Below are 12024 nucleotides of genomic sequence, written 5' to 3'. Positions count from 1 at the left end.
AATAAATAATTATCTCTACTATATCTGACAATTCACATTTTAAAATAAAGTGGTGAACCAAACTGATGTCAGGAATTGTAAAAAACTGAGTTTAAAAATATTTGGCTAAGGTTGTATGTCCACTTCCATCTTCAACCGTATCTACCATCAGACTGAATCTTTCACAGCATTGCTACGGTGATTGATTTGTGAATAACCCTCCCCCTGCTGTGCTTTAGAGTGAAAAGTTCTATATTCAGAAACATTTTATGCGTGAAAAACTTTATTTATCAAAACACAACCAGTGGATATCTTTAATAAAACAAACACAATAAATGAATGACTAAAGCATTCTGATGTTTCAGGGATCAAACAAAGGTATTCAGGCCCCTGACACATTTGTTTTGATCAAACTAAAGGCTGTAACTTTTCTGCATTTCTTTGTGAAGGTTGCATTATAAACATTCAAATAACAGAAATTAACAAACCGGTTATTTGAACAAAAAACAGAGTGGAATGTCACTTACAACCCGAGGTCAAGGAATGTGCTGAAAACTGGCAATGCCAGAGGATGCACACACACACACACACACACACACACACACACACACACACACACACACACACACACACACACACACACACACACACACACACACACACACACACACACACACACACACACACACAGAATATGCAGAATATTATATAGTGACGACTCAGTGGATTATGCTTGGGGATTAACTGTTTGAAAACTGTGTTCATTAAGACTTACACAACTCAAGGTCCAAACCGAAATAGATCTAACACCCATTCCATAGTGCAGTTCAAATACAAGGCCTGCAAATATTGCAGATATAAAATATTACAGAAATTCCAACCACATAACCCTTCCACCTGGGATGTACAATTGTCTTTGGGATGAACAATTCTCTTCATATGGGATGAACAGTTATCTTGCTCTTCGTTTGGGGTACCCAATTCTGATTCTCCACATTGGGAACATTTCTGGTTTGGCTGTTGATATGATTGGAACGTCGTGTAGGGGGGAATGTTCCGGTCCAAACACATTGGTCTTTGATCTGTCGGAGCAGGGGAGAGGGAGGGGGGGAGGGGATATTTGTGGAGAGGAATAAAAACAGAATGTTTTTAACTCGGCCTGGCTCTGTATCCCTCCTTTTGGCAAATGAAGGAGGGCGAGAAAAACAACAGCAACACAGAACAAAGCAGAACTTCACAGGAAAAGCAAATAAATAATGTTGTCTTTAGGGAGGAGTGGGAAACTTGGGTCTGCTGGGTGGGGGGGAGGGGGGGGGGGTACATGTGTGTGGTTGTGACCGGGCTAACAGTGTTGTTCTGCCTCTCCATCCTCCTTCCCCAATGATTGTACAAAAATGGTTGCAGGAGAAGGACGTTCAGATATTATTATATATTATTATTATATTATATGAACATGAAAAACATAGATAATGGCATAGACACTGTATGAACACACACACAAACACACCAGTGGCGGTTGCTGAGGGGAGGATGGCTCATAATAATGGCTGGAATGGTGCGAATGGAATGGCATCAAACACATGTGGTCTGTGTATTTGATACCATTCCACCTTATCCGCTCCAGCCATTAACACGAGCTCTTCCACCAACTTCCTGTGATACACACATGAACAGCTCTTCAATACCTCAGTGGATCAGCCATGTTGGGGGCTCGGGCAGTGGGGGGGGGTCAAACCTCAGTGGATCAGCCATGTTGGGGGCTCGGGCAGTGGGGGGGGGGGGGGGTCATACCTCAGTGGATCAGCCATGTTGGGGGCTCGGGCAGTGGGGGGGGGGGGGGTCATACCTCAGTGGATCAGCCATGTTGGGGGCTCGGGCAGTGGGGGGGGGGGGGGGGTCATACCTCAGTGGATCAGCCATGTTGGGAGCTCGGGCAGTGTGTGAGTGTGGGGGGGGGGGGGTCAGACCTCAGTGGATCAGCCATGTTGGGGGCTCGGTAGTGTGGGGAGGGGGGTCATACCTCAGTGGATCAGCCATGTTTGGGGTCTTGGGCAGTGTGTGTGTGTGGGGGGGGGGGGGGGTCATACCTCAGTGGATCAGATGTTGGGGGCTCGGGCAGTGGGGGGGGGGTCATACCTCAGTGGGGTACATTTGGGTTTTGGCTGGGTGGAGGCAGGGCACAGTTCATGACCAGAAGAGGGGTATGGGAAGGCTGTGGTATGGTTGGTATGTGGATTGATGGCAGGGGAGCACTACAGAGAGAGAGAGATGGAGATATAAACAGTCCCAGAGCTGTGTCCCCCTGTCCCATTGTCTCTCAGCGGGGTGGTCTGGAGGAACAAACACAGTCACAGCGCTCGTGGTGCGTCAAGTGGACCTCCTCTAGGGCCCAGCTGACACGAACTGTCTGACGTCGTGAATAACCTCCCACCTCAGGAGCATACTTCAACACCTAGAGAGGGGGAGCGGGGAGAAGGGGAAAGGGGAGGAAAGGCAAAAGGGGGAGGACAGGAGGAATAGTGGAGAGCAGAGGAGAGGAGAAAGGGGGAGGAGAAATGTGGAGGAGAAGCAGGGAAGAAAGGGGGATGAGAAATGGAAAGGGCGAGGAGAGGTGAGAGAAAGGCAGAGAGTTGAGAGACAGGGAAAGGGGAGGAGAGGAGAGAAAAAAGGGGAGAGGAGAAGAGAGGAGAGAGAAAGGGGAGGAGAGGAGAAAGTGGAGAAGAGAAAGGCAAAGGGGGAGGAGAGGAGAAAGGGGAGGAGAGGAGAAAATGTGGAGAGAAAATAACTTAAATGGAATAACAATGAGATGGTGGTAGTCTTGCTGACAACTTGACTAATACAGTGCCTTGCGAAAGTATTCGCCCCCTTGAACTTTGCGACCTTTTGACACATTTCAGGCTTCAAAGATAAAGATATAAAACTGTATTTTTGGTGAAGTATCAACAACAAGTGGGACACAATCATGAAGTGGAACGACATTTATTGGATATTTCAAACTTTTTTAACAAATAAAAAACTGAAAAATTGGGCGTGCAAAATTATTCAGCCCCCTTAAGTTAATACTTTGTAGCGCCACCTTTTGCTGCGATTACAGCTGTAAGTCGCTTGGGGTATGTCTCTATCAGTTTTGCACATCCAGAGACTGAATTTTTTTCCCATTCCTCCTTGCAAAACAGCTCGAGCTCAGTGAGGTTGGATGGAGAGCATTTGTGAACAGCAGTTTTCAGTTCTTTCCACAGATTCTCGATTGGATTCAGGTCTGGACTTTGACTTGGCCATTCTAACACCTGGATATGTTTATTTTTGAACCATTCCATTGTAGATTTTGCTTTATGTTTTGGATCATTGTCTTGTTGGAAGACAAATCTCCGTCCCAGTCTCAGGTCTTTTGCAGACTCCATCAGGTTTTCTTCCAGAATGGTCCTGTATTTGGCTCCATCCATCTTCCCATCAATTTTAACCATCTTCCCTGTCCCTGCTGAAGAGAAGCAGGCCCCAACCATGATGCTGCCACCACCATGTTTGACAGTGGGTATGGTGTGTTCAGGGTGATGAGCTGTGTTGCTTTTACGCCAAATATAACGTTTTGCATTGTTGCCAAAAAGTTCAATTTTGGTTTCATCTGACCAGAGCACCTTCTTCCACATGTTTGGTGTGTCTCCCAGGTGGCTTGTGGCAAACTTTAAACTACACTTTTTATGGATATCTTTAAGAAATGGCTTTCTTCTTGCCACTCTTCCATAAAGGCTAGATTTGTGCAATATACGACTGATTGTTGTCCTATGGACAGAGTCTCCCACCTCAGCTGTAGATCTCTGCAGTTCATCCAGAGTGATCATGGGCCTCGTGGCTGCATCTCTGATCAGTTTTCTCCTTGTATGAGCTGAAAGTTTAGAGGGACGGCCAGGTCTTGGTAGATTTGCAGTGGTCTGATACTCCTTCCATTTCAATATTATCGCTTGCACAGTGCTCCTTGGGATGTTTAAAGCTTGGGAAATATTTTTGTATCCAAATCTGGCTTTAAACTTCTTCACAACAGTATCTCGGACCTGCCTGGTGTGTTCCTTGTTCTTCATGATGCTCTCTGCGCTATTAACGGACCTCTGAGACTATCACAGTGCAGGTGCATTTATACGGAGACTTGATTACACACAGGTGGATTGTATTTATCATCATTAATCATTTAGGTCAACATTGGATCATTCAGAGATCCTCACTGAACTTCTGGAGAGAGTTTGCTGCACTAAAAGTAAAGGGGCTGAATAATTTTGCACGCCCAATTTTTCAGTTTTTGATTTGTTAAAAAAGTTTGAAATATCCAATAAATGTCGTTCCACTTCATGATTGTGTCCCACTTGTTGTTGATTCTTCACCAAAAAACACAGTTTTATATCTTTATGTTTGAAGCCTGAAATGTGGCAAAAGGTCGCAAAGTTCAAGGGGGCCGAATACTTTCGCAAGGCACTGTAGTTATCTCCTCCCTCCCGTATCAAACCTCAGAACAGTTATATTCACAATTTGCTCACACACACGGCAGGAGGGTTCTGTTAACCCTAGTGGTTAGAGGTGAGCCAGCACACCGTTGGCATTCTCTCAACCAGCTTCATGAGGTAGTCACCTGGAATGCATTTTAATTAACAGGTGTGCCTTGTTAAAAGTTAATTTGTGGAATTTCTTTCCATCTTAATGCGTTTGAGCCAATCAGTTGTGTTGTGACAAGGTAGGGGGATATACAGAATATAGCCCTATTTGGTAAAAGACCAAGTCCATATTATGACAAGAACAGCTGAAATAAGCAAAGAGAAACGACAGTCCATTATTACTTCAAAACAAATTTCAAGAACATTCCAAATTTGAGGTTTTTGGTTCCAAACACTGTGTTCCTTTGTGAGACGCAGAGTAGGAAAACAGATGACCTCTGCATGTGTGGTTCCCACCATGAAGCATGGAGGAGGAGATGTGATGATGTGTGGGTGCTTTGCTGGTGACACTGTCTGTAATTTAATAATTTAGAATTCAAGGCACACTTAACCAGCATGGCTACCCCAGCATTATGCAGTGATACGCCGTCCCATCTGGTTTGGGCTTAAGTGCCAAATAATTAGTTTTTCAACAGTACAATGACCCAACACATCTCCAGGCTGTGTAAGGGCTATTTGACCAAGAAGGAGAGTGATGGAGTGCTGCATCAGATGACCTGGCTTCCACAATCATCTGACCTCAACCCAATTGAGATGGGTTGGGATGAGTTGGATGGCAGAGTGAAAGACAGCAGCCAAGTTCTCAGCATATGTGGGAACTCCTCCAAGACTTTTCCAAAAGCATTCCAGGTGAAGCTGGTTGAGAGAATGCCAAGAATGTGCAAAACGGTCATCAAGGCAAAGGGTCGCTACTTTGACTAATATAAAATATATTTTAATTTGTTTAACACTTCTGGTTACTACATCATTTTATATGTGCTATTTCATAATGTTGATGTCTTCACTATTATTATACAATGTATAAAATAAAGAAAAACCCTTGAATGACTAGATGTGTCCAAACTTTTGACTGGTAGTGTATATAACAGTCCCTTGCTCCAACCTCGACATGCGTCTTTCAGAGGGGTTGGGATAAAGTAGAAGTCAAACTTCGTTTGGACCTTGTGTACAATTGACAAATAATATGATCTTAATCTTATTTGGTCAACGTGTTAGAGGGAGGCTACAGGTAGGAGACAGGAGACAGGAAATAACTATCTCACACACACCAAACCCCTACAGCATAAACAGAGAAGCAGCATAAAGAGGCAGATGCTTCCAGAAAATGTATCAATGACAGAATTGAGAGAGAAGACAGAACAGGTGAAAAGGAAGGAGAGAAAGACTGGTGCTGCAGTGCTGTCTGATTGCTGATGCAGTGCTGTCTGATTGCCGATGCGGTGCTGTCTGATTGGCGATGCGGTGCTGTCTGATTGGCGATGCGGTGCTGTCTGATTGCCGATGCGGTGCTGTCTGATTGCCGATGCGGTGCTGTCTGATTGCTGATGCGGTGCTGTCTGATTGCCGATGCGGTGCTGTCTGATTGCTGATGCGGTGCTGTCTGATTGGCGATGCTGTCTGATTGTGCAGTGCTGTCTGATTGCTGATGCGGTGCTGTCTGATTGGCGATGTGCTGTCTGATTGCCGATGATTGGTGATGCGGTGCTGTCTGATTGGTGATGCTGATTGGTGATGCGGTGCTGTCTGATTGCTGATGCGGTGCTGTCTGATTGCTGATTGCGGTCGCGGTGCTGTCTGATTGCCGATGCGGTGCTGTCTGATTGCTGATGCGGTGCTGTCTGATTGCTGATGCGGTGCTGTCTGATTGCTGATGCGGTGCTGTCTGATTGCTGATGCGGTGCTGTCTGATTGCCGGTGCGGTGCTGTCTGATTGGTGATGCGGTGCTGTCTGATTGCTGATGCGGTGCTGTCTGATTGCCGATGCGGTGCTGTCTGATTGCCGATGCGGTGCTGTCTGATTGCTGATGCGGTGCTGTCTGATTGGTGATGCGGTGCCGTCTGATTGGTGATGCGGTGCCGTCTGATTGGTGATGCGGTGCTGTCTGATTGGTGATGCGGTGCTGTCTGATTGCCGATGCGGTGCTGTCTGATTGCTGATGCGGTGCTGTCTGATTGCTGATGCGGTGCTAGGCCCAGAGTCTGTCTCTCTCCCTCTGATTATACGGTAGCTGGATTATAATAAGATATATTTATAATGTCTGTCTGTCTGTCTGTCTGTCTGTCTGTCTGTCTGTCTGTCTGTCTGTCTGTCTGTCTGTCTGCCTGTCTGCCTGCCTGCCTGCCTGCCTGCCTGCCCTGCCTGCCTGCCTGCCTGCCTGCCTGTCTGTCTGTCTGTCTGTCTGTCTGTGTGTGTGTGTGTGTGTGTGTGTGTGTGTGTGTGTGTGTGTGTGTGTACGTGCCCAGCCAGTCTTGATAAGAGCAGAGTGGGAGCTATAGCGGCCAAATAGAAAAGAAAGGAAACACGAACTAAGAGCTGGGCATCGGCCAAAGTCGAAACACACAGCAGTCGTATGAAGTCTTGGCCGGGCTGCAGGTACAGCCGTACCACAGACATTCCTAATACTACATAACATGGTGCGTGTACCTCGTGTAGTTTGTCACTGGTCTTGGTGCGTGTACGGGTTTGTCACTGGTCTTGGCCGGGCTACAGGTACAGCCGTACCACAGCCATTCCTAATACTACATAACATGGTGCGTGTACCTCGTGTAGTTTGTCACTGGTCTTGGCTGGGCTACAGGTACAGCAGTACCACAGACATTCCTAATACTACATAACATGGTGTGTGTACCTCGTGTAGTTTGTCACTGGTCTTGGCTGGGCTACAGGTACAGCCGTACCACAGACATTCCTAATACTACATAACATGGTGCGTGTACCTCGTGTAGTTTGTCACTGGTCTTGGCCGGGCTGCAGGTACAGCCGTTCCAGTTGTCCGTCCCACAGGCACAGTTCCCCCCACAGCGCTGCACCAGTAGGCATCGTGGGAAGAACACGGCGTTGGTGGCCCTCAGCTCCTCCCTCAGGTTGACAGAGTAGTTCCGAGGTGTACAACTGTAGCGCTTCACATCATCATACAGACGGTCCAGGTCAACTATGGGGGAGAGAGGGAGGGAGAGAAGGGAGGGAGGGAGAGAAGGGGAGGACAGAACATCATTGATTGCTGATTGCAATTTGTATTTACAGATAATACCTTTAAATTAACTGTATTGGCAACATTGTTTAATTTCAACAAAGCATCTTAATGTAAATGCATGGAACTGAATGAGAAGGGGATGGGGCGAATAGAGAGGCTGGTAGGTAGGAGAGATATGAGAGTAGGAGAGATATGGAAAGAACACAGAAGAGAGAGGGGGGTTGGTGTCTGCTAGGTGTGTTTGTGTCTAGGTGCTAGGTGTGTTTGTGTCACAGACAGTAAGAGCTCTTATCCATGTGTAGTGTGTCTGTGCAGGCAGACTATTCCTGGAGTGTTGGCTAGCGTGCTAGCAAGCATACCAGACAGACTAGGCCCTATGGGCAGCATAATGTATGTATGTATGTATGTGTGTGTGTGTGCGTGCATGTGAAGACTAAATCAGGACACCATTTAGCCATGTGGAAACTGATGGAACAGCTTCTATAGAGCAGCTATCATCAACCCTAACTCCTCATCATGTAGATCTGAGAAGATGGGTGTACGTGCTGTGGAGAGGGCTCTGACTAGCCTATCAGAGAGTGAGAAATTGTGCATTGAGACCAACAAGATCTCACGGTTTTACCAATTTGACTTCATATTCCGACGTGTGACCACGTTTATCCAAACGTCAAATGAACAAGACCCTCGTAGCTGGAGCTTGAGGCATACGCCCACAACGCCCTAGCAAACCGCACGCCTACTTGATGGTGAAAGTGCTCACTGTTGCCCTTAGTGGGTGGTTTTCAAGCCATCTCCAGACGTCCAGGTTAGCTGGACGGATGTTGAAATGCCTTGGATCGTGACAGCAGGTCTATGTTCTCACCGTGCTGACAGACCCTATACTGTCCTAATGTTGCATAACAGGGGAGGGGACATGTGTGTGTGTGTAGGGGTGTCAGTGGTCTAGGAGAATGAGTGTAATCTCCAAAAGGCAGTGGTGTGGAACAATGCTCTGATACTGGCTCTGAGAGAGCGCTCCGAACAGAATGAGTATGTCACTCACACACTCCAGAGAAAATTAATAGTGTGTGTGTGTGTGTGTGTGACCGCAAGTGTGTGCAAGTGTAAAGTATATGTGAGTGTGTGTGTCAGTATGTGAGTGTGTAAGCAGGGTTACTGGGTTCTGTACACCAGGGAGAGATTGAGCTTTGCGTTCCTTGATTACATACTTGAGGAGAGCATAAAGATTGCTTTCCATCAGGTGGTGGTGGTGGGGGACAAAACAGAAGTGAGAGACAAGAGAGAGTGTGTGTGTGTGTGTGTGTGTGTGTGTGTGTGTGTGTGTGTGTGTGTGTGTGTGTGTGTGTGTGTGTGTGTGTGTGTGTGTGTGTGTGTGTGTGTGTGTGTGTGTGTGTGTTTGTGTGTGTGTGTGTGTGAATGAAAACAAAGCTAGGTGCTGACTAGGGAACATTTCTGCTCAGCTGCACAGGTTGAATTTCCAATTAGAGTGTGATGTGGGAAAAGCCTACCAAAGACATGCAGCAACCCTGCTACTGCCACAACACACACAGATCAAATCTTATTGGTCGCATAAACATATTTAGCAGATGTTATTGCAGGTGTAGAAAAATGCTTGTGTTTCTAGCTCAAACAGTGCAGTAATATCTAACAATTCACAATAATACACACATTTGAATGTAAAATAATGGAATTAAGAAATATATAAATATTAGGACGAGCAATGTCGGAGTATATATGTATATATACACACATACATACATACACAGTACTAGTCAAAAGTTTGAACACACCTAGTCATTCAAGGGTTTTTCTTTATTTTTAAATTCTACATTGTAGAATAATAGTGAAGACATCAAAACCATGAAATAACACATATGGAATCAAAAAAAGTGTTGAACAAGTCAAAATATATAATATATTTTTCAATGTAGCCACCCTTTGTCTTGATGACAGCTTTGCGCACTCTTGTCATTCTTTCAACCAGCTTTAAGAGATTATTGAAGGAGTTCCCACATATGCTGAGCACTTGTTGGCTGCTTTTCCTTTACTCTGCGGTGCAACTCATCCCAAACCATCTCAATTGGGTTGAGATCGGGTGATTGTGGAGGCCAGGTCATCTGATGCAGCACTCCATCACTCTCCTTCTTGCTCAAATAGTACCTACACAGCCTGGAGGTGTGTTGGGTCATTGTCCTGTTGAAAAACAAATGATTGTGGCACAAACCAGATGGAATGGCATATCGCTGTAGAATACTGTGGTAGCCATGCTGCTTAAGTGTGCCTTGAATTCTAAATAAATAACTGACAGTGTCACCAGCAAAGCACCCCCACACCATCACACCTCCTCCTCCATGCCTCACGGTGGGAACCACACATGCAGAGATCATCCTTCACATTCTTTGTGTCTCAGAAAGACAAGGCGGTTAGACACCAAAAAAATGTTTTGATTTGTTTAACACTTTTTCAGTTACTACATGATTTCATAGTTTCGATGTCTTCACTATAATTGTACAATGGAGAAAAAAATAAATATAAGGAAAAACGCTTGAATGAGTGGCTGTGTCCAATATTCTGACTGGTCGGGAGAACAAAGGAACCTGAGTTTCTGTACGTTTCCACACTCACACCATGAGCAGTTAATCATGAAACATACACCTCCGCTTTTCTTCTTCCCGGAGAGCTTGTTATTCCTATCTGCACAATGTACTGAGAACCCAGCTGGCTGTATGGACAGGGACAGCATATCTGGAGAGAGATGGACTGAGGACCCAGCTGGCTGTATGGACGGGGACAGCATATCTGGAGAGAGATGGACTGATAATCCAGCTGGCTGTATGGACGGGGACAGTACATCTGGAGAGAGATGGACTGAGGACCCAGCTGGCTGTATGGACGGGGACAGCATATCTGGAGAGAGATGGACTGATAATCCAGTTGGCTGTATGGACGGGGACAGCATATCTGGAGAGAGATGGACTGATAATCCAGCTGGCTGTATGGACGGGGACAGCATATCTGGAGAGAGATGGACTGAGAACTCAGCTGGCTGTATGGACGGGGACAGCATATCTGGAGAGAGATGGACTGATAATCCAGCTGGCTGTATGGACGGGGACAGTATATCTGGAGAGAGATGGACTGAGAACCCAGCTGGCTGTATGGACGGGGACAGCATATCTGGAGAGAGATGGACTGAGAACCCAGCTGGCTGTATGGACGGGGACAGTATATCTGGAGAGAGATGGACTGAGAACCCAGCTGGCTGTATGGACGGGGACAGCATATCTGGAGAGAGATGGACTGAGAACCCAGCTATCTGTATGGACGGGGACAGTTTATCCGTAGAGAGCCATGATTCAGTGAAACAGAGTATGTTAAAGTCCCTGATGTCTCTCTGGAAGCAAATCCTTGCCCTGACCTCATATACTTTATTGTCCAGAGACAACATTAGCGAGTAATATAATCAAAAGCGGTGGATGGTGTACACACCACCTGAGTCAGACTAGAAGTCCACTTCAAATACCTTTTCTCCGCCGGTGGAGACTTGGAGCAGCCTCTGGGATAAGTTAAATTGCCTGGGAGGGTACAAACAAAGGATCTAATTCGGGAAAGTCCATTTTCTGGTAGTAATGCTGCTGAGTTACCGTAGCTCTGATATCTACAAGTTATTTCCGACTGTATGTAATAACACAAAAAACGTTCAGGGCACATAATGTAAGAAATAACACACGCAAAGTTGCTAATGAGCTAGAATCAGAACTGCCGTGTGTATTGGCGCCATCTTACCAAAGACACACAAACACAGAGAGAGAGAGAGAGAGAGAGAGAGAGAGATGCAAACACACATGCACACAGATGCACACACAGATAAACACACACACAGATAAACACACACACAGATAAACACACACAGACGCACACGGATAAACACACACACACACGGAGATGCAAACACAGATGCACAAACACACACACAGATACACACTCGCACACAGATAAACACACACACAGATGCAAACTCGCGCGCACGTGTGCACGCGAACAGATGCACACACACACACACATACAGAACCTAGATTCACAAACACGCACTTTTACACAAACACAGATGTTCACAGTAAGCTCTGTATGGAGATACATAAACTCAACACACACTTAGCTTTGTACGGAGATACATAAACTCAACACACACACATAGGAGTAGCTGACAGTAGTTGGAGTCTTAGCCAATCCCAACTATTTACTTCGGAACAGGAGATCCCTCAGGTGGAGAGAGAAAATGATGGAAGAGCGAGCGAGGAAGGGAAAAGGAGGGAAAAGGAGAAAGAAAATAATAAGAAGGGACAAGTGTGATGAAGAAATAAAGGACA

General features: G+C 45.9%; 1 protein-coding gene across 1 annotated transcript in view; it reads right to left on the bottom strand.

The window, feature by feature from the left end:
- Window positions 1-2058: 2058 nt before the first annotated feature.
- The window catches only part of LOC135551560 (platelet-derived growth factor D-like), an 83335-nt gene continuing 73369 nt past the window's right edge, over window positions 2059-12024 (bottom strand). The window contains exons 7-8 of the mRNA XM_064982768.1: window positions 7398-7612; window positions 2059-2431 (exon numbers count right to left, since the gene is read on the bottom strand). Of these exons, the coding sequence (XP_064838840.1) occupies window positions 2297-2431; window positions 7398-7612 (350 nt within the window). The 3' untranslated portion in view covers window positions 2059-2296. The remainder of the gene's footprint in view (window positions 2432-7397; window positions 7613-12024) is intronic.

The sequence above is a fragment of the Oncorhynchus masou genome, chromosome 13 (genome assembly GCF_036934945.1).
Source record: "Oncorhynchus masou masou isolate Uvic2021 chromosome 13, UVic_Omas_1.1, whole genome shotgun sequence".
NCBI classification, from domain to species: Eukaryota; Metazoa; Chordata; class Actinopteri; order Salmoniformes; family Salmonidae; genus Oncorhynchus; species Oncorhynchus masou.
This window is presented reverse-complemented; position numbering and strand designations above follow the sequence as displayed.